Genomic DNA, 27,954 nt, shown 5'->3' with positions numbered 1-27,954 from the left:
TTGCAGAATGCACACACACACACACACACACACACACACTCACCAAACAGAAGCATGTTGTGTGGAAATGGAGCTGCATGCTGGCGCTCGGACGTCTGCGGCTGCAGTGCTCGTCTCGGCCGCGTGGTGGCGCGTTTTAAACTCCGGGTTTCGGGATCAGGAATTGATCGGATTGGACGTTGATTTGTGGAGCAGGACGATTGTTTCTTTGTGTGTGTACAGCAGAACATGAGCTACCGCTGTACGGATTTACTTTTTAAAAACTCGAAACACGATGGAAATAAGTAAATTACATTTAGCAGTTTTTTACAGTCCGAAGTGACAGGGACAGTCCCACCTTTAGGGTTAAGTGTCCTGCTCGGGGACACAATGGCAGTAAGTGGGGTTTCGTTTCTAAATCTGACGGTTCCGTGGTTTTGGACGATTCTCCCGCCCGGATGTGTAACGTGAACATTTCTAGATGTGGTGGGCGTGGCGTTGTACCCGGGCCGGTGGGCGTGGACCCCGTGCCGGTGGGCGGGGCTTGGTAACATGGTCGGTGGGCGTGGTGCCCGGGCCGGTGGGCGGGGCTTGGTAACATGGTCGGTGGGCGTGGTGCCCGGGCCGGTGGGCGGGGCTTGGTAACATGGTCGGTGGGCGTGGTGCCCGGGCCGGTGGGCGGGGCGTGGAAACGTGCCGGTGGGCGGGGCATGTTACCCGGGCCGATAGGCGTGGACCCCGTGCAGGTGGGCGGGGCTTGGTAACACGGCCGGTGGGCGTGGTGCCCGGGCCGGTGGGCGGGGCGCGGCGCGGCGCGGCGTGGAGAGGATGGTGCTCCGCTTCCTCCATCTGCGCAGCGCGCCGCTCTCCAGCTCCTTTGTCCCGCTCGGCGTCCAGCTCCTCGGGTTGATGGCATCTGTTCGGTCCGGTTCGGGGCGCAGGACGGGGTAGCAGCGAGCAGCGGAACCGGGACCGGAGGATGAGCGGAGGGGAGATCGTCTGCCAGGGCTGGCTGAGGAAGTCGCCGCCGGAGAGGAAGCTGCGGAGATACGTAAGATCTTTTTTTATTTTGCCCATCTTTAGAAAAGTTGCACCGAGTCGCAGGTGGGGGGAGGGACACCGTCCGTCCCTGCAGGACCACTTTCTGCTAATGATGGTCCATGAAAAATGGCTCCTAGTTCCTACTTTCCTCTGTTTTACTAGTAAACATTTGACTGGTTTTGGGTCCTCTGGATATAATGATGAGCAGGATGCTGCGCTGTGGGGTGACACCGTCTGTCCTGACCCCCCTAATTCTGTTGAGGGCTGCAGACCCCGTTGGTCGTTGGTTTGGGTTTTTGTTCCTGTGTTCTGATTGGTCCCATTGTTCATGTGAGCAAGGGTTGGGCAGATGATCGGTGTTCAGATCCAGTTTGACTGATCAAACATCATGAACTCCAGGACGGTCAGACCAGGACTGGGTGACGTGAGGAACATCCAGCCCCATCCAGCAGTGGTGATGGACGCTGCGTCCTCCAGGCGCTTGTTGCCATGATGTCAGCCTGTTTTTTTACACGGTTAGTTTCCTGCTCAGGAAACTGGGCTGAAGGCCGATCCAGAATATTCACATCCTGATGAAAACAGAGATTTCTTCCTGGTCATGAGAACGAAATTTGACTAAAATGATGGTACGTTGTGGGATTTTGAAGTGTCGGGACGAGTCTCGACTGGCTCCCCATGCCGCGGGGAGGAGGGGCTCCTGCTCCTGCTCTGCTGGTGACAGGTGGACTTGCGTGTTTGAGGGCATCTTCTCGACATGCAAAGCATATGCAAATATTGTCGCCGGCATCTCAGGTTCCTGCATCTCGGCCGAGGCGGGTTGGGAATGTCGCAGATAAGAACGGGCAACCTGATCCCAGATGAGGGGATTTTTCAAGAGGCGCGGAAAACAGGAACTAGAAATCCAGCAGCTTCCTGCTCATCATCTCGTATGATCCTGTAAAAGTGTGTGTGGAGCTGCAGGCACGGAAGGAAGTTGCAGGGCGGGGGCTGGGGGGCTGTTGTTAGGGGGGGGGGGGGGGGGGCGGCCGTGGCATTTCCCACAAGATCCCACTATTTCCTTTTCCAAGCGGAAGCGCTGCTTTCCGGCGCGGCCCGCTCATCCACAACGTTCCATTCCCATCCAGTTCTGGAATTTCGTTCAGTTCACCCCGTGTTCAGTAAACGAGACCAAATCTGTAGGCCTCTCATGGTACGTTTCTTCATGCCTGTTGTTGGACGTGGTGCAGGTGCTCCTCACCAACCCCGCTGTCAGCTGCCCGCTCGGGGCTTGTTTTGCAGAGGAGCTTTGGGAGGTCAGGAGAGCTCACCTCCCGGTTCCTGCTTTGACAAGAGGAGCTCATCCTCCTCCACCCCCACGTCCAGGCGCACAGACCGTCTCCTTGTTCTGCTTTATCTGGATGCCGTGGGAGGATAGGTTCTCCCCCGGTCTGGCCAATAAGCTTAATTGGTGAGGAGAGGAATGTGGAGCATTTCGCTCGTAAACGGCTTGTTTTTGTCTTTGACCGTTTCACGTGGGCTGATGAGTGACCTTAGCCGATCTTAGTTAAAGGAGAGTCATGTGAAGACCCCGTCCGAGCAGCACAGAATTCATTCTCCACGTCCTGTTATGCTGAACCTCACGAGGTAAAGAGCCACGTAGCTCTTCGATCCGTCAGATCCGTGTGTTTGTGTAAAAACCTCATTTGACTGGAGGGGGCCAGACCTACAGGGTGGCACCTACAGGGTGACACCAGTCCCATGATCGGAAATGCTTATTGGTGGGGGTCGTCATTAAATACTGATATACGATTTTCAACCTAAATTCAAGTGTGTACAACTTCAGAAACGAATTTAGCACCGCGGTCAGTAAATTTGACACTAAAATGTTTGTCTCATGTCCCGCAGATGCTAAATTTGTTGTGCACGCTCGCCTATTAGCAGATGGCGTGGAGAACAGGATTAGAACGCGGCCATAGGTTCTCGCCCGTTTCTCTGTTCCATATTTAGAGGAAGGTTGTACTTGATTAGTGGAACGAACGCTGGGATAAGGGGAGGAAACCACAGGCCTCATTCACGGTGGCTTATTGAAGAGCTCATGACTGTCATTTGGTTGCCGCCGTGGCCTCAGATGCACCGCGCCTCTGCCAGCTTCATGTCTGGTGGTGTCCAGTTGGTCACATTAAGGGTCCGAGACCAACTGCATTGTCCTTTTTTGGGTGGTGAGGGGGTTAATCCACCTCTCACATGACACCTTTGTTGACCCCATGGTCAACAGGAGGATGGGGGCTCTCATCTAACATGGACCTTCTGCCTTAATGTGTGACATTGGTGACGTCCCACGTTGAAATCAAGTTGCTGAGAGGGTGAAGTCATCGGCGGCGGCGTGATGTTCGTCCACGGGGGTTCACCAGGTTCCTCGGATGGCGATGACCCCGGGTCTGTGTGTGCAGAGTCGCAGTAAATCACCGCGGGAGGGTAGAGAAGCGTTAGAATTACCAGCGGCGCGCTAACCGCCCCCAAGCGAAGACACGCCGTTATTTCTGCGGTATCTGGCATCCAGCGGTGAGGTCACGAATGGGTTCATGCCCCTCCCTCACCCGTCCCTTCTCCAGCACGAGTAAGGTGTGAGTAGCTACTTCCTGTCAGAAATATGGAATCAGCATATTCATTACAATACTTATTACCAGGGCCAGCGGTGGCCTAGCGGGTAGGGACGCGGGTTCGAGGTGGAGCCACTGAGGTCCCGTCCCCACACACTGCTCCCCGGGCGCCTGTCATGGTGAATGAAGAAGAACTCGGCTGGATTCTTCTGCTCCTCTCAGAAGATCCCATTATCTGCTCCTCGTACATGAGGGTCACCACCACCTCGCTGTGTAAAGGTCACGTTTGCATTACGGAGTGGCCAGCAGGGCGGGGCCTGACTGAGGCGGATCGATGTCTCCGCACGAGGACTAAACACGGTTAATGCGTGTTGTTAAAGGACGATAAATCACCCGCGTATGAGACAAAATATTTAGGCTACGAGAGGACGGTTGTTTTTGTCTGATATTTGCGTCATTGGAGCCGTCGGAAATGATCTGGTTTTGTGAATCTGGGCGTCATTTCTCACCGTCTGGGTCCTGAAAGCTGCTCAGCTCGGTGGTGTTGAGTGGGAACATCATGAAATGTCTGGTGAAATATTCCACCTGGACAACCATGTGGCCGTAGACAGAAGCAACAAAGGGGACCATATTCCATCAACCGTGGATGAGAGGATCCACGGTGAAGGAGGATCTCCAGTTCCTCTGCATGCTGCTTGATGGTGGCGCCGCCGCTCTCGGCCTGGTTCTCCGGTCGGTTCTGGGCCCGGCCGCGCCGAGCAGATGGCGGAGCCGAGAGGAAGCGGCACAAAGAGTTGTGATTAAGAATAATGCGGCCCCGCCCGACTCTCGTTAGGCAGAGTGTCAGGGCGGCCCGGCTCATGAATGAGAAAAGAAGCCCATTCATCCCGTGAATGGAGTGAGATGGGGGGTGGAATGGAGATCCAGAGATGATTCATTTCTCCTGGTTATGGAAGCGCGCGCCCCTGATTGCTTTTCTTTGCCGCTCTTTTGGCACCTCGGCGCCGGCGGCTGGCGTGCAGCTCGGGGTTGGGAGCTCAGGACCGTATATGGTGCAGCGCAGGGCAGGCGGCGTGTTTATCTGGACAGCGTGAACAGCTGGCGGCCCTCACCAGACCGCGGGGAGAACCGGAGCGTCCACGCCGACGCTGTTTAACTCGGTTCCGTGTTTGTTTGCCGCGGCGCATCTGGATTTCCTCAAGGATGTGAGGGGGCGGGGCCGGGTTTTACAGCCTGGAGCCGTTTGTTGGCAAGTTGTTGATGACGACGGTGGAGTTATCGGGAGAGTTAAAGCAGCTGCTTGCTTAGTAAGTGTGGGGTGCCCCACGATCACGCTCAGACCGAGTAAACCGACGGCCACGCCAGACCCGGCCACCGCCTGCTGCCAACCCAACAAATGCTGCACGTCCCCATCTCTTTTATTAAAAAGAGGGATGGTCCCTCTGATGGAGGTAGATTTTGCGACATGGTCCCTCTGATGGAGGTAGATTTTGCGACATGGTCCCTCTGACGGAGGTAGATTTTGCGACATGGTCCCTCTGATGGAGGTAGATTTTGCGACATGGTCCCTCTGATGGAGGTAGATTTTGCGACATGGTCCCTCTGATGGAGGTAGATTTTGCGACATGGTCCCTCTGATGGAGGTAGTTTTGCGACATGGTCCCTCTGATGGAGGTAGATTTTGCGACATGGTCCCTCTGATGGAGGTAGATTTTGCGACATGGTCCCTCTGATGGAGGTAGATTTTGTGACATGGTCCCTCTGATGGAGGTAGATTTTGCAACATGGTCCCTCTGATGGAGGTAGATTTTGCAACATGGTCACTCTGAATGGAGGTAGATGTTTGAAGAAGCCATTTTTCAGGGTTCAGGCCACCTGGGTGGATTGGAAGTGAGGGATGTTCCCTCTGATGGAGGTAGATTTTGCGACATGGTCCCTCTGATGGAGGTAGATTTTGCGACATGGTCCCTCTGATGGAGGTAGATTTTGCAACATGGTCCCTCTGATGGAGGTAGATTTTGCAACATGGTCCCTCTGATGGAGGTAGATTTTGCAACATGGTCCCTCTGATGGAGGTAGATGTTTGAAGAAGCCATTTTTCAGGGTTCAGGCCGCGGTGGCGAGGTGGATTGTAAGTGAGAGATGTTCCCACTGAATGGAGGCGGAGCAGCAGCAGCGTGCATTAATTCAGGATGCTTGAGTAAATATTGGCAGCTCATTGTTCTGGTGGAATTGTGACATCAGCTTGGGGCCGAACTTGCCTTCTCCCCATCTCCTTTCCCTGTAACATTCCATCCAATTATATCTTGTATTTCGTGGACTTCTTATTGGTTAAACTGAGATATTTAAGCAGGAGATGCGGCGAATGCGGCGTGCTGCAGTTTGAATCAGTCGGTGATCCTGCTCTCTGGATGATGCACGATGCTGTCGGCGCTCCCCCTTCCTGGAATGTGGCTTGTCATGCGCCGCAATATCGATTAGCACACGATACCGAGCTCCCAGACACCACCCCGCCTTTATTTATCCCTTACCAAACGTATTCATGATAAATGATCTTTCAGGCCATTCGCAGACCGGGCGGGGTCAACGTATAACGCTTAACGGGAAAACGCTAAATCAAAATGATCTGTAATCATTTCAAATAAATTATAACACAATTTCATGCATGTTGGGGTGACGCATGAACGTGTCTGGGCTGTGTGTGTGTGTGTGTGTGTGGGGGGGGGGGGGGGGGGGGGGCAGAACCCACCCGGTCCAGCTCTGGTCCCATCAGACCACCTTTTATTAGAGAAATTTGCATAGAAATGCTGAGCCCTGGATATGTGATCGATTGATGCCATGGGCCATAAATTCCCCTGAACCAACAGCCATTTCAGGCTCATGCGTGAAAGGGTGTGTGTGGGTGTGTGTTGGTGTGTTTGTGTGGATGTACTTTATCAACAATATTTGCCGTATGAAGATTGTGGCGACTGGTGAAGTTTATGGGAAGTTGCTGCTTTGTGATTCTCTGATCTCCATGTTTACATGACAGTGCAGTGTCCTTTGAACCTGGAACCGGATCTGGTTTTCCGGCGCGCTGAATGTCGGACGGCGGAAGCCTGGCCCCCTGACCTACTTCCCAGCGTCCCGTTCGGGGTGGACGTCCTGAAACAACACGGGGCGGGGCCTCTCCATGCCGCTCCCTCCACCTGCCCCGGAGAGGCGGTGGGCTTCTCAGGCCGCGGCGCGCTGTTTATTCAGCTGCGCGTGTGTACCTGGGAATAAAGGGCCGGTAACCGCAGTCCGGCATTTCCCAGGGGGCCCGGCTCCTCTGTTGACTCGGAGCCTGACCTTTACCTGTTTGATTAAGGGTGTTTGCCCGTGGCGCACGTGGAAACATGTTGACTGAGAGTCCTCGGCGTCGCCGCACTTCCCCCGCTGCATGGGCGCAGCCGGTTTAAATAGCGGAATACGACGGGAAGAAAAAGCTCCGCCCCCGCGCATCTTCTTTTTTCACGGATGCTCGCGACAACGATGCGTTAATGTTTTGATGAGAATTATGGAGCAAGTGACTCACGGCAGATTCAGGGGACAAAAATAGCAAGTAGCAGTTAATCATGCAAGAAGGTATCACGCCGGCCACCGGTTTTCTAACGGGCCGTGGACCTTCTCAAGAGGGCTCCAAATTCATTTTTATATTCTGTAACTCTGGATAAGGGCGTCTGCCGAATGCCTTAAATGTAAATGTAAATGATGCCGCCACAGGTCTAGCGCCCCTGCTGGCTGGCTGCAGTAATGCTCTCGTGGTTGGAGGCCCAGAAGACAATAGTGAATAAATGGGATATGTATTCTTTTCTGTTGTATCTGGGTTTCCTGTCCCATCAAGCTGAGGGGGTCGTGAACTCATCATGTCTTTGTTGTTTCTACAATCATTTTTGGCCTTTCTGAAAACAGGGGACAGGCCGCCATGTCCAGCCTTTATAAAAGGGATTGACTCAAAGCTTCTGAAAAGCTTGGAACAAGCCTATTTTTAGGCCACTACAAGCAGAACAATATTTGTTTCCTTTTGTCATCACGCTTTCCGCTCGCAGAGTCGAAAATAGGCTGAGCTGTCTGTTGTTTTCCTGTCCGGTTTACTTCCCCTGACCCATTTCCCTGAAATTGCTGAAGTAGAAATTCTGAATTTCCTACCTTTAATGTAGGAGCGATACCGATATCCTAAATTCTGATCTGAGATCAGTGTGATGGCGGTGGGCCCGGGAGAACAGACTGTAAGTGGAGCCGTCTTCCCCCCCCTTTTGCCTCGTAATCCCATTAGACGTGAGTTAGGCCTCAGCTGGCAGGTCTTCCATGTGCACTATGCACTAAGTGAGCTTTTTATCACTTTTATCACTCTCCCTTTAGAATTCCCCCTAATTGGATTTTTGCGAAGGTTCTTACGCTGTAATTCAGTACTGGAGTCCGTTTAAAATCAGAACCGACATTATTATTCATTAAGAGTAGCCGCTATAGCACGGTCTGCTATACAGGGGCACAGGAGTTTAAATAAAACCAAACCCAAATGCACCGTGAGGTCCTTCTGAGAACCAAGTAGAGAACCAGGGGGTGGGCGGAGCTTGAATGGACCAAGTCGATCTGATTCGGGGGGGAGTTTGCTGGTAATGTTTTAAATGTTTAAAGCGTTCTTGTATTGTACAGGGTGGTTAATTAGATTGGCCAGACGGATGGTGGTGGCCAAGGCTATAAGAGCTCGGCCGAAAATTACGTTCTAGGAGTCTCTGTCTTGCCACCACGTTATAGTCTCGCTTTTTTGTGCCAGAAGTGAATGCTTGCAAGATCTGGGTCCCACTTCCCAAATATTCACCCCATCCCAAAGAGACTTACCATGTAATGCACCAGCATTCCCAAGACGGTCAATTTCTCAATTCAAAACCAAGCCAATTTGAGATGTGTGTAACATGAGTAAGACCCCATTGACCCCATTTACACCCTGCTCTAAAATAAAATCTAAATCCAGAAGTCATTTCTGCATGTTAATGGTGAAAATGGTCACTGGTCACTTTTATAACTTGAAATGTTAACATTCCAACAAAAATTCAAAAGAGAACAGAACATAAACCATCTGATGTTCTGTGTTTAAGGTTCAGACCAGGCATTTCTCATCTGATTTACTGATTGGCTTAAACGGGTAAATTAAAACGTTTGCTGGGGTTAATAATTCAATGCTGTTAATGATGAAAAAGGAGGTCCGGGAGGTCCTAAAACCTATTCCGCACTGTCCAGTACCTCCAAACATGGACAGATGCTCTATACTGCACTTTGGAGGACTTTTTCTCTTATTGGACAAATTGTTACCAACCCTGGAAGGGCGTCCCGCTCTGCCTCGCTCCTTCACAAGGTTTCTTCCGACCTTTTTTAAATGGAGGTTTTCCTTGTGTGCAGGAAGGGTCAAGTGTGGGGGGTGTCAACTGTAGGGCCCAAAGCCCATTGAGAGACACACTGTATGTGATTACGTGCTATATAAGAAATGAATGTTGGTGTTGTCCTCTGGAAGCGTGCATATGGCCTGGAGCGCCGTTCTCCTGTTGGACCGGTTCCTGTGGACTGCACATGTCGGCCGGACGTCCCCGGCGCTCGGTCCCGGGGACACTCCTCTAATACGTTAACACACCTGGCTGATGCGGGAACGACCCAGGCAAGTCGGCACAACCTGCTGCGAGGCCGGGCGCGGCGCCAGGCCGCGTTAAGTCACGCTCCGTTTCCGAGACCTTGTCCTCCGCTCGTCAAACATTCCCCCTCTTCTGCACAGCGTCTGTGCACGTTCAGGTCCTGTTTGTCTGGGTGTGGGTTCAAACGACGGTGACGATGACGAGGATTCTCCACGGATAAAAACGGGATGAAAATACGTCAGTAGTCACGGAATTTAAATACAAGGGCTTCTAAAAAAAAGGTTAGATGGTGAAAACGCTCTTGATGTTACTTTCTAGAACTTTCAACCCGAATCATCACCACGAAATGAAAAAAAAAAAACTAGCGTCGCATTTCAGAAGCTTTTCTTGTACATGTTGAGCTTCAGGTTGTCTGCTGAGCCCATTAGAGCCGCACTGCCAGTCGTTTATCAGTCTGGCATCCCGCCGCCCCGCCCCAGGATCACAGACGCGGCCGCTGATTCTATCGGCCCGTGTTCCCGCGCCGCGCCTTCAGGACACGTTTTATGAACACGTCCCCTGCCGAAGCCTGGCAGATATTCGGGCTGTGTTCAGCGCCGGTTGGTATCTGGCGTGGCGTCGGGGGGAAGGTCAGCAGCGGTCTTGGAACAACACAGGATGTGCATGCCGGACGGATGGGCAGCTGGGACGGGACCGGGCTGGAGGCGGGGGGGGCGGGCGCTGGAAAATGAGGCCTTGGTGCCCGGCGCTGACCTGCCCGCTGCGGAGGTGGTGCTGGGGGTGGGGAGGAGAACAAATACATCAGATACACTGTGAGATGGAGGAGGAATATTCTAGATGTTTTATTATAGTCAGAAGAATAGAATAAAATAGAAGTTCAGTTGGGCTGGAGGTTCAGTGTATTTTTTAGGGCGAATCGTACTCTCACACTAACAAAAGTAAATAGACGAAAGGCACCCTGCAGGTGTCTTCTCTCTCTCTCACTGTGTGTGTGTGTGTGTGTGTGTGTGTGTGTGTGTGTGTGCTTTATGCTTCTTTGTGTTTGGGTTGTCGCTCAACCTCCCACTCACAGAGCTATATCAGAACAGGAAACGTTGAGGAGTAACACCTGCGCTACACACACACACACACACACACACACACACACACACACACATGTACACAGACGCACTCGCTCCTTCATCAACGGCAGCCCTCCCTGTCAGTTTCATGCCGTCCTCACATGGCGTGTAGATTTATTATTTATCCAAGTTTACATATTCTCCTAATTAGATTTTCTGTTTCAGTATACTGTACTTTTAGACTGTTCAACTTTTTGTTTATTACATAACCTCACTTGTCATTTCATTGTCCTGCTTCTTCAGCATAAGAAAATGCAGGACCCATAGATGAGATGTGTACATGTTACATGTCAAACTCGGTCACTTTATATAGACCTATTAAGTGAAAGTGAAGTGATTGTCACATGTGATACACAGCAGCACAGCACACGGTGCACACAGTGAAACGTGTCCTCTGTATTTAACCATCACCCTGAGTGAGCAGTGGGCACCATGACAGGCGCCCGGGGAGCAGTGTGTGGGGACGGTACCTTCATCAAGGGGACCTCAGTGGTACCCTGGCGGCTCAGGATTCGAACTGGCCGCTTCCTTAACTGCTAGGCCACCACTGCCCCAAGCACTGCATTATGGGTTTGTTTGTGTGTAGTTTATGTGTTATCAGCGCTTCATATCTCCAGGCCATGATGGTAGATCTACATAAAGATCTGACACCCCGTCTACATGTGAATAAATAGGTTCTTGGCTGTTCTTCTCCTCAGGCATGGAAGAAGCGCTGGTTCATCCTCCGCAGCGGGCGGATGAGTGGCGACCCGGACGTTCTGGAATACTACAAGAACGACCACTCCAAGAAGCCCATCCGCATCATCGACCTGCACTGCTGTGAACAGGTGGACGCCGGGCTCACCTTCAAGCGGAAAGAGTTCCAGGACAGCTTCGTTTTTGACATCAAGACCTCCGACCGCACCTTCTACCTGGTGGCCGAGACGGAGGAGGAGATGAACCTGTGGGTGCGCTCCATCTGCCAGCTGTGTGGCTTCAACCAGTCAGAGGAGAACCATGGTGAGACGACAGCTCATGATCACATGTTACACACTTTTAAAGTTTTCAACTGTCTCACAAAAGTGGGAGTCAAATATCTTGCTCAGGAACATGCTCTGTGTTCCACCAGGATCTGCTCAGTCTTGGTGTCGAGGGCACTTGGTGGCAGAAACCTTTTAGATATAGAACTGGGCTGGGCTGTACTCTTCATTTTAGAAGATAAAATGAAGCTAGAATAGTGGACTTGTTACTCCACAACTATCCCATCAATCCCAAACCGGGCCAGGGCAGCGGTGGCCTAGAGGGTAAGGCGGCAGACTCGTAATCGGAAGGTTGTGGGATTGAGTCCCTACCGGCCAGGGTTCCACTGAGGTCCCGTCCCCACACACTGCTCCCCGGGCGCCTGTCATGGTGCCCACTGCTCACCTTGATGGTTAAATACAGAGGACACGTTTCAACAGCAGAACTCACTGACTGGTAGTGGCCTTCTTTTATCCTTATTCCGTCATTGTCATTCTCTATTTTGTCTGGACGTCTGGTCCGTGTCCAACTTTGTGTCCTTCTGTAACGTCTCTCATCTCCATTTCTGCTGCCTATAGTTAATTTCTCTTTACAGTTGTCTCTTTTTGGTAACTTCTTGTTACGGCCACACTGACCAGATGAGAAACTGACCCCTGATGCCCCATTATGAGCTGTTCATATCGACTATGCTCACTTTCTTCACTTTCTTCACTTTCTTCACTTTCTTCACTTTCTTATTTTTACTGTTTTTCTCTCCTCCTACTTCCACTGATAAAACCAGCGATAAGTTCTGGCAACACGATATGACTCCCGACTGTTTTTGTCTTTTTCCCCATCTCTTGTCATTTGAGAAAGTTGAACTGGAGTGGTGCTGCCAAATGGACGTGGCTTCTGAAAGGTTCCGTATTGATTTTTCCTCCCACTTGTGTTGTGTTGACCGGCCTGCAGCAGGATGGATCTGGAAACAACGACTGTTTCTTCTAATTCACATAAGACCATGTGGAAAAGGCCGTAGGTTCCTGTCCGTGGTCTTCTCAAACTGACCGCTTGCGCTTCCATTCCTTCCTGTTAAACTCCTGGTCGTTTTTTTTCCGGAAAATGCTACATGCGTTCAGTCAGTAAAATTCCGAACACGGCAGCCTTTTTTCTGCAGGACCTGGAATGTCCTGGAATTGAATTAATGTTTCTTTGCAAAACGTGCGAATGAGAACCGCGGCAGGCGTGTGTCCTCCAGCCTCTGGACATGGACCAGCGGTCTACACCCGGGCTGCTTCTGGGCTGCTCTGTAGGATATGACCCCTTCCTGGTTCGGCTTGAAAGGAGGGACTGAGCCCTTTCCCCAGAGTGTGTGTATGTGTGTGTGTGTGTGTGAGGTCCCCCTCATCAAGGGGACCTCAGTGGCACCTGAGAATTGGGATTCGAACCCGCAACCTTCTGATTATGGGGCCACTTCCTTTACCGCTAGGCCCCCACTGCCCCACACTGACTTTAAGACAGAGGTCTGTGTGTGTGTGTGTGTGTGTGTGTGTGTGTACTGTGGTGTAAAACATGTGGAAGATGAATGAGTCGGCGTGTGTCTGAGGCATGAGATCCGTGTTAGTAGATTGACTGTATGTGAGTGTGTGTGTGTGTGTGTGTGTGTGTGTGTGTGTGTGTGTGAGTGTGTGGGTGGGTGTGTGTTTTCAGGGGGGAATGCAGACACACACCAGCAACCAGGGTGAGCAGCAGCCCAGAGCCAAGTCTTACCTCAGCTGGGTCTGGAGCTCAGGTCATCCCAGACATAGATCATTCCAGGACACACACACACACACACACACCTCCATGTTTTTAACATTTTATGGAGAGTCAAGAAGTTGCCTAATGCAGCAACTATTCAGCAGAGCAAGGCGACGCCTTTTTGCGAGGAGAGAGATCTTCTGGAGGTCGGAGGTGAAGCGCCGTGTCCTCCTCAGATGATCCCAGACAGAGGAAAGTGTTTTTCTGCCCCGTAGTCAAAACAGTGATAGAGGCGCAGCCCACAGTGCTGAGCTGCTCAGATAATCCGTCTCATCTGCTCCTCGCTCACCCGGCGTGAACCGCAGAGAGTGTGTGTGTGTGTGTGTGTGTGTGTGTGTGTGTGTGTGTGTGTTTTCTCCAGCAGTAGCAGGGTTAGCTGCAGGTGGGCACAGTCACAGTTACAGTTGTATCAAAGCTCAGATCTACCTGCCAGTAGAAGCAGTGTATGCGTATGTGTGTGTGTGTGTGTGTGTGTGTGTGTAATTTACATTTACATTTACGCCGTTTGGCAGACACCCTGATCCAGAGCGACTTACAACGTGCTTCCATGTTACCATGGATGAAGTGATCAGTTCTGGTTCACTAGGACCCCCAACTATGAATACAATCTTTTTATTCACTCTGTTCTAGTTTCTATACAGAAGTCAGACAAGAAGAAGGTCACAAGTTCATCTAAATATTCTCTAAAGAGGAAGGTCTTGAGCTGCCGTGTGAAGGTGCTCAGTGACTGAGCTGGAAGTTCATTCCACCACCGAGGGGCCAAGATGGAGAAGAGTCCAGATGAGCGTCTTCCTTTTACCTTCAGTGTGTTCTTTTACCTTCGGAATAAGAACCGATGACAGTTTTGCCAATCTGGCCGCATGTAGCTGCTCGGTAACAGCCAGAAGGACCGTCTCTCTACTAATATACCATCATTTGCAGTAAGGGTAGTGTGTATGTGTGTGTGTGTGTGTGAATGTGTGTGTGAATGTGTGTGTGTAATATACCATCGTTTGCAGTAAGGGTAGTGTGTGTGTGTGTGTGGTGTGTGTGTGTGTGTGTGTGTGTGTGTGTGTGTGTGTGTGTGAATGTGTGTGTGTGTGTGTGTGTGTGTGTGTGTGAATGTGTGTGTGTAATATACCATCGTTTGCAGTAAGGGTAGTGTGTGTGTGTGTGTGTGTGAATGTGTGTGTGTGTGTGTGTGTGTGTGTGTAATATACCATCGTTTGCAGTAAGGTTAGTGTGTGTGCTTGATTGAAGGGCTATCTAGGTCTGTGTGTGGTTTCTAAGAAGGGATAAGGTTTTCTGGTTCTGACTGGTGTGTGTGTGTGTGTGTGTGTGTGTGTGTGTAAAGGTGGGCTTAGTCACACTAATAGCTGTATCAGAGCTCACATCTCCCCTCATGGCTGCTTGTCAGAGCCCTGACATCCCCATGACTCCCTTGTGTGTGTGTGTGTGTGTGTGTGTGTGTTGGGGGTTACTTAGTGAAGGGCACTGCAGCTCTGCAACAGAAGCTGTGTGTGCACTTCTCTCCCCAAAGTGCCCTTCAGCCCCATCGATCCACCCACCCCCCTGTCCAGCTCCAACCAGACGCCATGGGGCTGCAGGGTCAGGTTGCCGAGGCCAGTGGGTTCTCAGCTGGGACGACAACAACAACTGCTGCCGCCGTTAAGCCCAGTTTCCACTGTGGAGATCAGAGTGGGGGCTTCTTGTGCCTGGAGGTTTCTGTAGAACGATGCAAATGTGCATGTAAATGCGGATTATAACAGGATTCGTTTTTATAGTGTTTACCACCATTGGTACCATGATTGTAATATATATAATACTGCTGTCTCAGCAAAGTTCATGTACAGTTCATGAATTCTGGCTGTAATCATGTGTGAGCAAATCTCTGTACATTTTGCACAACAAAAATGACCCCAGTAATGGTGCCAACGCCCTCCCGCCGCCTCCTGCAGGCCAATGTCACTGTCAGTGTGGCGGCCACCGATGGTTGCCCTGGAAAGGCTCAGATGGAACTGGGCTTCCTCCTCATTTAGAGACGTTTGTTCCGAACGGGGCTGTAAATCCAAGCAAGGATCCCTCTCTTCTTATGTTGCCTTTCACTCGTGCTTTCTAAGAAAAATGGCAACCACGCACTTCTTCCCCCCTTTGTCTCGCCATCAAAGCTCCTGAATTGTCTTAGACAGGCAATCTTGGCATCCTAGGACATGAAAGCAAGGAGAGAATGGAGCCCAAGACTTTCCGAAGGAAGCCACAACAAGTCCGTGAAACAGAAGCAATCTCAAAATCTCAAAATCCCCTCAATAGGCTTTCAGTCTTGCTGCGTCTGCATAATGGATTAGCTGGTTGTGTGTAATTCATTCGAATTTCCAAGGGCTGTTTTTAAGACAAAAGATGGAGTCTGGGAGCATGTGCAAAGTCTGTCATGCTGCAGTCCCTGGGCTCCATTTTTACTGCAGGCCAGCGTCCCTGCTCCTCACACAATGGACATATCACTGTAGGGATTTCAGCAAATGTTTGAGCAGAAGCTGGCTCCCGTTGGCTCATGGGCCTGATTTCTGACCCTGCAATAACAACATTTTGCATATGAATTGCATATGAAGTGAACCCTGCATGTATTCCACCACCCTTGGTGAGCAGTGGGCAACTATGAAAGGTGCCTGGAGATTGTTCTTATTCACCTCATCAGCTGTTAACAATGGACAGTGAGGTTTGGCATTTGGTGGACCAATAGATAGAACTATGGAAATAAGCAGCGCCTGTGCCAGCTTTAGTTTGGTTTTGCCCACTGCTAGACACCAGATTGTCTTCAGTTGTCCTGCTCCTGGATCTGCTGCCAGGCTGGACTATGTGGGGTTATTGAGATCTGGTGACTAAAAGCCACTGGCACTGGAGGGTCGTCCGCTCACAATGACTTCGCATTGATCTGCAGTGGCTCCTTAAGTGGACAAGTGACCCGAACCATGACAGCACCATGACCCCTGTAGCATAACAGCACCATCGGACCCTCTCAATGCGGGAGACAAGCATGAGGGCTGACTCATCTGACCACCGTAATGAGGGTTTTACTCATTGTGGCCAAATATAATATCCCAGAATCAAACATTCTGTTTTTGTCCATGGATCGTATCCAAAGCCGCGTCAGTGTATTGTGTCCAGGCAGATCAGAGTGTTCTACCTCCCAAAAGGAGCACGGTACCATTGTGACCTTTTCCAGTGAAGAGTGAAACGAAATACCTCCGTTCATAATGTCCCCATAAGCCCCATCTTGACCTGTGAACCACGTGAGCCACGAATGGTTCTGTATGAAGCTGAGAGGTTTTCCACACCATCACTGTATATATGCATTCAGTTAATACCTCTACAAAGTGTTCTTTACACTTATATGCAGAACCTAGTGAACCAGAACTGATCACTTCATTGATGGTAGCGTTGGAAGTCGCTCTGGATAAGGGCGTCTGGTAAATGGCATAAATGTAAATTATGTCTGAAGAATTGAGTCCATTTAAGAGTTGCAACCAGCAGTGCGTGTTAAAAGCACATTAAAGCTTTAATTTACTTTTTTTTTTACTTTTTATTATTTACTTTTCTTATGAAAATATATTGAAATATGGATGAGTTGGACAGCACTGTGAAAGAAAGGAGGAAAGTGGGGTAGACGGTGATGCGAGCTCATCCCCCCGGCGTGGACGGCTGCTGAGGCTGATTGATGTTGTCCTGTGGTTCGGGTTAGCGCTCACATGACGCGGTGGGGGCGGTAATGTGATCAGGAGCGGCTCCTGGGTTCCTGCTGCCCCGCTCGCCATGGTCGCCCGTCCCCGGAGCGCTCCAACCAGCCCCTCCCCGCCTTCCTATAACCTGAGGAGGGGCCCAAAGGGCCATTATCTCCGCGGGTCCGGGATGCAGGAGTCTCCAGGCGCAGGACACGTGGGCTGGACCTCCAGTTCATTTGTTATGGTCTGACTTTGGCTCTCAGGAACAGTCCTCTGTAGGATAAAGCTGTTAAGGAGATTGCCCCCCCCCCCCCCCCCCCCCCACCCCCCCCCCCCCCTTTCACTTTCAGCAGCCATGAAATTAGAGATTCATGGGTAATGTAGTTTATAACCATGGATCGATGGCTCTGCAGGGTGAAATAGGGCGTGTCGTAGCCCTCTTTCTTCTTGGCATGTCTTCCCTGCGCTGTGCATTAATTTTATTATGGCGTCATGCTTCTATTTCTGTTGGAGGAATAAATTATGACGTCCTTGCCTTGCTCTGATGGGGGCGAGAGGAAATGAGCGGCGTACAAAGGCAGCCCTTGTCCTGACGGATGCACGGCCTGGCTAATTTTGGACCCCTGAGTCCGGCGGGGTAATTCGATTTAAAACGTGATGTCAGCATTACTGATGATACAGGAGCCCCAGTGGAAAATTCCTCGTGAGTGAGCGGGCTTTTGGACCTGGAGCTGCTGTTTCTGTTTATGTGTGCCATTTTTCACCCTGTAGGCGGTTCTAGGTTCTAGGTCATGAGAACCACCCATGAGAAACAATGCTCTAGGCAGGTGTTGTGTTTACATTTTGCCCCCACAAGCCCAGAATTGTGCATTTCTGGCTGATCAATACGTGACGTTTTTGGGTCTCCGAGCCTCGGGACACTTGGAGAGGTCCGGTTAACAATGGGGCCAGTTCAATGTTTATGGCTGTCCCGTGGCTACGGCGGGGTGCCCCACGCTGCTGATCGGAGGGAGGGAGGGAGGAGCCAAGCTGGGCTTCTCGGCTCCAGAGCCGCGGGCGGGGAGGTGACCTTCCCTGTTCAGTCCGTGTCACTGTGGTGCTCATCAGAGGCCCGTGCCAGTGACAGCCATGGGGACTGGATGTGTGTTCGAGTAAATAAAGTGTGTGTGTGAGAAGAGGAAGAGGACCTAACTACCTCCCCCCAGCCCTTTTTGTTAGTGTGTAATTATTTCTGACTCCCAGAAGATGAACAAAGGGAGGAGCTTGTTGGGATGATTGACAGCTCTCATTCTGGACGATTAAACCCCTCCTGTCAATACGTGACACGCCCAGGTGCAGCTCAGCATCCATCTCCTCCCTCCGTTTCCCTCCGTTCTCTACACTCCTGATGCCCCTTGAGCACAGATATGACCACGCCCGCTACCAACATGCAGATAGTATCAGTGCGTTATTTGATTGGTAAGCTAGTGAATGTGACATTTGTGAAGAAGCTCCATGCACTGTGGTGGCTTTACGGATGATCTACTCTACTCTGATATTGTAGCTATGAATATATAAGCCAGTAAAATAGTCTCAAGCACAGAGCTGTGTTGGTGGTAGATAGTAACCGGCCACCCACTCATCCATCACTCCCTGCTTAGAGAAAGTGGGAGGAGGGGGCAAGGGACGGGTGAGGGGTCACGTGGGCTTCCTGGTCCTGGCACTGGGCCCTGTGCTATTTTCAGCGCGTGGGCCTGAGATTCGTCTTCGCTGCGTTCAGAGGAACTTCAGCAACAAAAGGCCACACCGGTCACACGGGCCCACGCTGTGAAACCGGATCAGATTTCACAAACACACCGCAGGAACAACACGGAACATTTCACCAACAGAGTTAAAAAGGATTATCACCAAAAACCCTGCAGGTGGCGCTGTAACTCCCCGCTCTCCGTGTTTGGCGTCTAGTTCTCCTTCGTGGTGAGTTAAACGTGTCTTGTTCTCCAGTCGCGTCTTTTTATTAGAAATGTGCGCCGTAGCGACGACGTCTTGTAGTTGAACATGTTATCCCCCATTTTTGTATGTAGGATGCATTTGGGGTCAGAGGTCGGGCTAATAAGTCACTGTTTTTACAAAAAATGGCACTTTTCCATCCACACGGATACACAGAAAAGAGAAATTGACTGTACTGGTCCCCTGAAACGGCGTCTCCATGTGGACGCAAGGCTAGATCGGATGGAAATTTAGAGTAAAACGTTCTTGTGAGGACGGGACCTCCAATTCCTCACGAATATTCCATCGTTCTACAGCAACTAAGAGCTGTCCAGCACAGAAACTGTCCAGGTTCTCCTGCCATGCAGAGCGAGGACCCGTAAACACAGCAGGGCAGCTAATCTGCTCGCCAAAGGTCTCGAGACCTTTCGTAAAACAACGTAAGACAATGTCCGCTTCGTTTGTTGCAGGGTGGTAGTAGCCTAGCGGGTAACACACTCGCCTATGAACCAGAAGACCCGGGTTCGAATCCCACTTACTACCATTGTGTCCCTGAGCAGGACACTTAACCCTGAGTGTCTCCAGGGGGGGACTGTCCCTGTAACTACTGACTGTAAGTCGCTCTGGATAAGGGCGTCTGGTAAATGCTGTAAATGTAAATGCTTATTTTGTCCACCACAGATGCGGTGGGGTCGTCCGCCACCCACATGCCGCGCCACATGATCGGCGAGCGCAAGTCGTCTGTCCCCGCCCACTCCAGCCACCCGATGCTGTTCACCTTCGACGTGCCGCTGCGCCACACCCACGGCTCGCTGCCCGGCAGCGCCCCCCAGGACTACCTCCTGCTGCACCAGTGCATGAGCAGGAAGGCGGAGAGCGCACGGTAAGAGGTCGCGACCCCCGAGGTTGCCCCTGCATTTAAGATTAAGATGTCCCATGATTAACATTATTAATCACTGCAACCAATCAAAGCCTCTTGCTTGTTTGCTCATTGAAGTCATTTGAAGTATTTGGCGGGATGGTGCATTTATTCAACAAAAAAAACCTTTCCATGTTGCAGGAAAGCTGGGAAATATTTGGTGTCAGAATTTAGGAGGTTTTGAATGCGCTTAGTTGAATTTTTTTAATTCACGTACCATATTGAGAAGGTGAGCCGAACCCCGCCTGGTGCTTTCTGGGAATTCATGCCTCCCCTCGTTCCTTCAGCCATTGTTACGTTACTAATCCATCCGTTCGCTCAGCCACTTGCACGCAGTGTATGATCTCTGCCACGTGCTCAAATGAAATGAGGTGGAAAACCGATGCCACTCCCAAAAGTGCCACTTTTGATTAATGGGGGGGCCGACCACAGTCCATCATATTTGCAGCTTTGGGCTGCAGCACAGTATTAATCTCCCTGGGCCTTCATGTGTGAGAAGCTGGGAACCATCGGTCTTAATCCATCTCTGGGCGAACACACAATGCTGGGCTTAGGATCCATATTTGAAATATTCCTGGTGCTGGGAGATCATCCTTTGCTCCATGAGGAGATAGTCTGTCCTCATGAGAAAGCACAGTGTGCACGTGGATATAGGGAACATAATACTTTTTTCCTCTGGGAATATTGATCGGTTGAGTTTCTGGGGTCACTTGTTGTTGCCCATCTAACCTGCTCCTGTTGGTTTTTCGGAGGATAGATGGTGACCTGAGTCAATGTTTGCTGTAGGACGACGTGCCGGACGTGTGATTCGGGCATTGTTCTGTCCCCGCTCTCGGAGCGTCTTCCTGGGGTGCCCTTGAACGCCGGCATCTCCGAGCCGACCTGCACGGCGCAGTGTAAACAAATGATCTGTGTCCCCTGGGCGCCAGCCAGTGTTCGTGGTGTTCGCGTTTCATTTCATGGACCGGCTGCACGTCAAGAGTGCATTCCTTAAAATATACCGCCGGCCCATTATGAGATTGCATTTTCAAATGTGCCATTCATAAACAAAACACACCCCTACCGCCTAGTGGCTAAAAGTGGAACTGCAGCCACAAAGTCAAAATTAGACATCAGCTCAGCTTCATTAAAGGCCCTTTCTGTGGGGGGGGTCTTCATGACCAGACCGACAAGCACTTTTTTTATGTGCGTGTGCAAGCGTTGGTGAGTTCACACTATAGTTGTTTTTTGGCAGCCTGTCTTAATTTTAGTTTTAGTCTTTGTGTCCAGCTGTCCTTTCAGTTTTTAGTCTTATTCACGTCCAGACGTATTTTATTCCAGTCAAGTTTCAGGCAAATAAAAGTCTGAGCATTTTAGTCTTATTTTAGAATCATCCATGAATATTTTAGTGAATTTTTTTGCAATGACCTTATAGGCTCCAGAATACTCGACATCCATTCCAGCGGCTGCATTTCGGCCCGTTTCTGTTTTCTCCTCCACTTCACAGTAAAGGAGGTTTTTCTCCCGGCCGTCTGATAACCATTTATATACAACCTGCCACAAGCATTGTGAAATCCGGAATAATGTGCGACTGGGAATTGAGGGAGTGGCATCAGAAATACTGCATAATAATAATAAGGCGACTCAACAAAAATTTGAGAGACAATTTAATCGAGTTTTTATTTACAAACCACATTCAGTCTTGTTTGTATTTGTCAAAATTATTACATGATATATTTTGTTGGCAGGGTGGTGGTCGTCTGATAATGCTGTAAATGTTCCAGTCATTCCAGCATTTATGTTGCGTCCTAAAGGTACGTTGAAGAAGATATTTCTTCTTTTCCTGTCTTTTCGCAGCAGTGCCAGCTTCTCCCAGGCCTCTCGCAGCAGTCTGCTGGTGGCCGGCGATGCGGCGGTGCAGAACCTCTCCCACGGGTTCTCCCACTGTCTGAACGGCGTGGGGACGCAGCTCCCCGGCTTCTACAGCCTTCCCAAGCCTACCAAGCAGCCCCAGCCACTGTCCTCCTCCAGCGTGGACGCCTGCTACGTCCTGCCGCGCGGCTGCAGCTCGGACTGCCACGGCGGCCTAGATCTGTCCGAGCTGGAGCTGGAAGCTGCAGAGGAGGTCTACACCTACAAGACCCCCTGCAACGCCCCTCTGGCCAACGAGCGTCCCCCGCCGGACAACTACGACCGGCTGCCGACACCACCGGGCTCCTTCTACCAGTTCCCCCGCACGTTCGACAAGAACCACAACGCCCTGCCCACCTCATCCGGTACCGAACCCACCTCCAGCAGTGGGGGTCCCCCACCCAGACCCCCTAAACCTGGAGGAGGAGGACACCAGGGTTCAGACACGCGTTGGGGGAGCCCAAAGTCCCACAATGGAGATGTGTCGGCCACTCCTGTGTCGGTGATCCCGCGAAGGAACACTCTGCCTGCCGTGGAGAACGTCAGGCTGTACAGAGGTGAGCTGCTGTAACTATCCCACAGCACTGCGCCCACAACACTGCGCCCACAGCACTGCGCCCACAGCACTGCACCCACAGCACTGCGCCCACAACACTGCGCCCACAGCACTGCGCCCACAGCACTGCGCCCACAGCACTGCGCCCACAACACTGCACCCACAACACTGCGCCCACAGCACTGCGCCCACAGCACTGCGCCCACAACACTGCACACACAGCACTGCGCCCACAACACTGCGCCCACAGCACTGCACCCACAGCACTGCGCTCACAGCACTGCGCCCACAACACTGCGCCCACCGCACTGCACCCACAGCACTGCGCCCACCGCACTGCACCCACCGCACTGCGCCCACAGCACTGCGCCCACAGCACTGCGCCCACAGCACTGCGCCCACAGCACTGCGCCCACAGCACTGCGCCCACAGCACTGCGCCCACAGCACTGCGCCCACAGCACTGCGCACACCGCACTGCGCCCACCAGCACTGCGCCCACCAGCACTGCATCAACCGCACTGCACCCACCACACTGTACACACAGCACTGTAAACACAACACTGCACCCACAGTACTGCGCCCACAGCACTGCGCCCACAGCACTGCGCCCACAGCACTGCGCCCACAGCACTGCGCCCACAGCACTGCGCCCACAACACTGCGCCCACAGCACTGCGCCCACAGCACTGCGCCCACAGCACTGCGCCCACAGCACTGCACACACCGCACTGCGCCCACCAGCACTGCGCCCACCAGCACTGCATCAACCGCACTGCACCCACCACACTGTACACACAGCACTGTAAACACAACACTGCACCCACAGTACTGCGCCCACAGCACTGCGCCCACAGCACTGCGCCCACAGCACTGCGCCCACAGCACTGCGCCCACCGCACTGCGCCCACCGCACTGCGCCCACCGCACTGCGCCCACAACACTGCGACCACAGTACTGCACCCACAGCACTGCACCCACAACACTGCGACCACAGCACTGCACACACAGCACTGCGCCCACCAGCACTGCATCAACCGCACTGCACCCACCACACTGTACACACAGCACTGTAAACACAACACTGCACCCACAGCACTGCAGAGAGGGCTTGTCGGGCCATAATCAATATTTGAGCTTGAAAAGATTTCTTAAGAAATCATAATGGACACAGTCCATTGATTGGGAACGATTTCCTCTCTTCTTCGGAGGAATCGTTGTGATTCCCAGCACTCTTCTCAGTGGAAACCCGATTGTTCTGCAGTGGAAAACATTTCCCGGCCCTCTCTATCTTTCCCTCTCCAGCAGCTGATCTGAAAGAAAGAGGCAATCTGGCAGACCGGGTTCTGCTGGGAGGCTAATGAAATTCAAGCAGTGCAGGCGTTCCTGGCTGATAAGCAGGAACGAGGCAGCAGACGCCATTCACCTCCTTCCTGTCAGGCGTGTGAAGAACAGACCTGCTTAGGAGCAGGAAGTAACCTTCTGACCTTGTTAAACCCCCTAAAGCAGCCTGTTGGACACCTGTTCATGCTTCATCGTGTGACAAGCAATCTGCTGTCACCTTAATAACGCCAAAGTCACCCGTCCATGGGTGGTAGTGGCCTAGTGGGTAACACACTCGCCTATGAACCAGAAGACCCAGGTTCAAACCCCACTTACTACCATCATGTTCCGTCTCCAGGGGGGGACTGTCCCTGTAATAAGGCCGTCTGGTAAATGCTGTAAATGTAAAATGTTTCATCAGGTTCATCCTTCGAGACCAGTAACCACCAACGACCCGTCTACTTTAACAACTCCGGCGGCCAGTCCATCGAATCGGTTAACGATGGCTTCAGCTCATACCTGGTCAGTTTCCTTCCATCTGTAAGCCCGACCTGAAACTGTACATCAGCGCTTGCAGTACGGCAAGGCGGTGACATTCCCGGGCATCTGAAATATGCTGTCTTTACCGACCTTTATTTTCGCCATCAGAGGACGAAAGCCCCTCTGGCGCGGTCTGACAGCGGTGACTCTGAGGACAACTACGTCCCGATGAACCCTGGCTCCTCCCCCCACAGCGCCGCACAGGCTGACAGCCCCAAAAACATCTACATTCCCATGAGCCCCGGCCCACACCACTTCGATTTCCCAGGCTTCTCCGCCACCCTGCCAGCGAGGAAGGGCAGCACGGCATCCTTGAGTCACCGACCTGCCCGTCTGAGTGACGTCACGCCGCCCCCCATTAACCGCAACCTTAAACCCAACAGGAAGAGTGAGTGGCCGGATATTTATTTGAATGTCTTGAACCCCGGAAGTGAACGGAGAATTGATCCATCTGGGACGGTTCTATTCCCACAGAGCCGTCACCCCTGGACCTGAGGAACAACGGCATCATCGATGAGCTGCCCTTCAAGAGTCCGGTCACCATGTCCTGGACGAGGCCCATGTCAGTGCATTTATTCCCCATTCGTATCCAGATAACCAGTCAATGATACGTGAAGCCGCACTAATCCGTCGACTTGCACACACAGACCTGTGATGAACTCCATCTCCTCCCAGCACTGTCGGCCGATCTCCACCCAGAGCATCACCAGCACCGACTCTGCCGACAGCGAGGAGAACTACGTGGCAATGGTGAGTCCTTCGGAAGAAATGGCCGCCATTTACTCCCGGTGAGCTTTTCAAACAAACCCAATTTGTCCCCAGGTGGTGCCGCTGCTGGTGAGACGTCCATCCTGCTTTACACGCTTTGAATGACATGCTAGTGACTCTCCATACTGGTCGATGTTAAACCCTGAATGATCACCCCTCTCTCTGCCCTGACCAGCAAAACCCAGCATCTACCTCACCAGCAGTGAGCGGCACCAGCAGCCCCGCAGCCAGGAAGTGCGGCAACGTGGACTACCTGGCCCTGGACTTCCAGCCCGGCTCTCCAAGCCCGCACCGCAAGGTACTGCAGCTCCTTCTTTCAGCTCTTATTCGTCTTAATCACGGATCTGGCCATTTTACTCATATTTATCCATGACTGTTTTAGACTGATTTTAGACATTTTAGTTTAGTTTTAATTTAGTTCAGTTGAAATTTGTATTTCTTTAAAAAAAATTCTTCATATTGGCTGGGTTAGAACAGACAAGCCCACTTAAAAATGAATCTTGTTTTATCTCATTATTATATTATTGTTAGCTTATAGACATTATAGAATACTCGACATCCATTCCAGACACGGACGCCCTGATTTCTTCCGTGTTTTTTGACCACAAGTTCCGTTTTTTTACGTTGTAAAGAAAGCGTCCAAAGATAAAATCGTCATTTTCTCCCAGCCGTCTACTCTCCCATCACAAGTAAATCTAAGTAATGTGCAACAGGACACAGGAAACAGAAACAAGAGGACAGAATGTCTTGTCTCGTTTTTGTCATGATGAAAGTGAAGTGGCGTGACTGGAAGTGACTGGAAGTACTGGTTGTAAGTCGCTCTCGATAAGGGCGTCTGATAAATGCTGGAAATGGAAATGGGACGGGACCTTTATCAAGGGGACCTCAGTGGCACCGTGGCGGTTTGGGACTCGAACCAGCAACCTTCTGATTACAGGGCCGCTTCCTTAACCGCTAGGCCACCGCTATATATTTTGATATATTTTGTTATAGTTATCATCACACGACATTTGTTGCGTTTCATCTTGTTTCTGTCACGTCAGAAAGGTTCGTTGATGAAGACATTTAGTCAAATATTTGGTTGAAGAAAGTAATACTATTTACACAACTTACAGCCATGTTACAGTTCAGCGTTCAGGTCATAACCGTTTCTAACCGTTTCTTCTCAGCCTTCCACATCCTCTGCCACGTCCGACGAGAAGGTGGACTACGTCCAAGTGGACAAAGAAAAGACTCAGGCTCTGCAGAACACCATGCAGGAGTGGACAGATGTCCGGCAATCCACAGAGCCCGTGAAGGGGATCAAGTCCTGACGGCATCTCAGAGCTCCTGCAGATCCAAAACCCTTCCGTCACACCCAGCCACGTGTCCCTGTCCCCCCTCTCTCGCAGGTTTCAGGCACATCACACTTGTCGGACTTCCAGTTGTGCTTGTGGTGGACTTTCTTTTTATTGATCGGGCTCAAAGCCGTAGCCAGCATTTCCTTGACTTATGTCTCGGAATTGACCACAGACCTGACCGTGCCCACCTGGACCTGCTTTAGACCCTCTGGTATGATCAACTTCCTTCTACTTCCACGTGTCACACACCACAAACATCATTCAGAAGCAGCGCGAGCAGCCATTTCAAGCTGAACACAGGCATTACAAGACAGAAACATCTACTGTGCTCAGAGCAGCTGACCTCAGCAAATAGAGAACATCCCTCCCTCTGAGCTCATATTGATGAGCTGCCAATCGACAGAAAGTATTGGCATAAAAGTCCAGCCAAGTGGCATAATCGTGGGATTCAGCAGATTGCTTTTCATGCCAAAGTACGAGCAACCACGACTGTTAAAAATGCCCTGATAGTTGGTTTTTCATGGAAGGTTGTCTCTCTCAGAAGCTAACATGGACTGAGAGCATTGACCAGGATGGACGTATGACATCTTCTCCTCCCCCCAAGTGGACGTTTGGCGGCCTCATACTCATACGCTACTTCCATACAGACTCAATGATGACAGGGCAGAGTGGGGCTTTCGCTGATCCAACCCATCTCCATATGTTTCACTAAGAACATTGTGACCAAGACAGAACTCTATTCCTCCCCAAACTGAACGATTCCATTTGTTTAAAACAGTCAGAGATACGTCATCAGCTTCTCCCTCCGAACTCCATGTCATGACAGATTCCCACATCCCCTGGACACTGTGTCTCTGTCAGAGCGATGAAGACTCGACTGAACAAGAGGTGCATGAAGCATAAACGAGACACTGTTCCGTCTGTTCCGGTTTTTCTCTCGCTTCTGGCTGATAGCTGTGCAGCGTAGCCCTGCAGTGGAGCGGATTTACTTCCTCGAAAACCAGCCGCGAAGTGTTGAAGGGCCCAGTGGGCCTGCACTTGATGTCGCTTCTCTGTAGCTGTATGCAAGAACAGAGACTTGAGTTGCTTGTTGCTTTTATGTGCATTTAGTGGCTGAAATAGCTGCTTTCTGATTTAATTCTGCTTCCCATTTTTAATTACAAAAAATGATGAACTGAACATTTATTCGGGCTCATTTCCCTAAAAATATCTATTTATTCAATTTGATTGACTGACTGGGATTCCCGTATGTTCTTTTCTTCAAGTAAATAATTGTTGCAGAATGCAACAGTCGTGTCTCGTGGGTCAGAGAACTTTCTGAAACGGTTATTCCTGTGGATGAATTGCACTGAAGCTGCCCGTCACAGAGGAAATATACTGAAAAGTGATTAAATGTAATCTGCTGTTTCAGGAAAATACTTGTAAGTGGGCTAAACGTGTGTGCTGTGTTAGAATATATAGTATGCATTAGTGTGTCAAGATGGCTGTCTTAGCGTGGTAAAAGAATATGTACGCTCCGATGGTCTTTTACGGAGTAGATTTTTTAATGTACATTTCTACTAGTAATATTGCAACTACTGTAAAACCTTTCTATTCAACTATGGATTGCTTGTGAATTAATTTATTAATTTATTATCTGTTTTACACTTTAAAATGTTTGGTATTTGTGCTCTACTAACATTAATTTATGTTGTGTGTCCCTTGTTTTCTCTTAATGTGATGCAGTATGCCAAATTATGCCAGTATATGGTAAAATGTGGTACCTTTGGGATACGCTTTTTGTTATTACAGCATTATAGACTGTGGACGCAATAGA

The 27,954-nt window shown here is 50.9% G+C and overlaps 1 protein-coding gene across 4 annotated transcripts; it reads left to right on the top strand.

Moving 5' to 3' along the window:
• Positions 1-783: 783 nt before the first annotated feature.
• LOC114778000 (GRB2-associated-binding protein 2-like) lies at positions 784-27,954 on the top strand. 4 transcript variants are annotated; one of them, XM_028967053.1, is made up of 11 exons: positions 784-1,030; positions 11,067-11,367; positions 19,485-19,686; positions 21,559-22,169; positions 23,912-24,012; positions 24,139-24,418; positions 24,505-24,592; positions 24,678-24,780; positions 24,974-25,096; positions 25,968-26,039; positions 26,128-27,954. In XM_028967053.1, the coding sequence occupies exons 1-11, from the start codon at positions 959-961 to the stop codon at positions 26,251-26,253; spliced, it is 2,079 nt and encodes a 692-aa protein (XP_028822886.1). In that variant the 5' UTR covers positions 784-958; the 3' UTR covers positions 26,254-27,954. The 4 variants fall into 4 exon arrangements, with proteins under 4 accessions (XP_028822886.1, XP_028822887.1, XP_028822888.1 ...); XM_028967054.1 differs by having other exon boundaries at positions 25,968-26,269; XM_028967056.1 differs by lacking the exons at positions 784-1,030; positions 11,067-11,367 and adding an exon at positions 18,561-18,791.

This window comes from Denticeps clupeoides, unplaced genomic scaffold, assembly GCF_900700375.1.
Source record: "Denticeps clupeoides unplaced genomic scaffold, fDenClu1.1, whole genome shotgun sequence".
NCBI classification, from domain to species: domain Eukaryota; kingdom Metazoa; phylum Chordata; class Actinopteri; order Clupeiformes; family Denticipitidae; genus Denticeps; species Denticeps clupeoides.
Note: the sequence above shows the minus strand (reverse complement) of the source record. Positions and strands in the feature narration are given on the sequence as shown.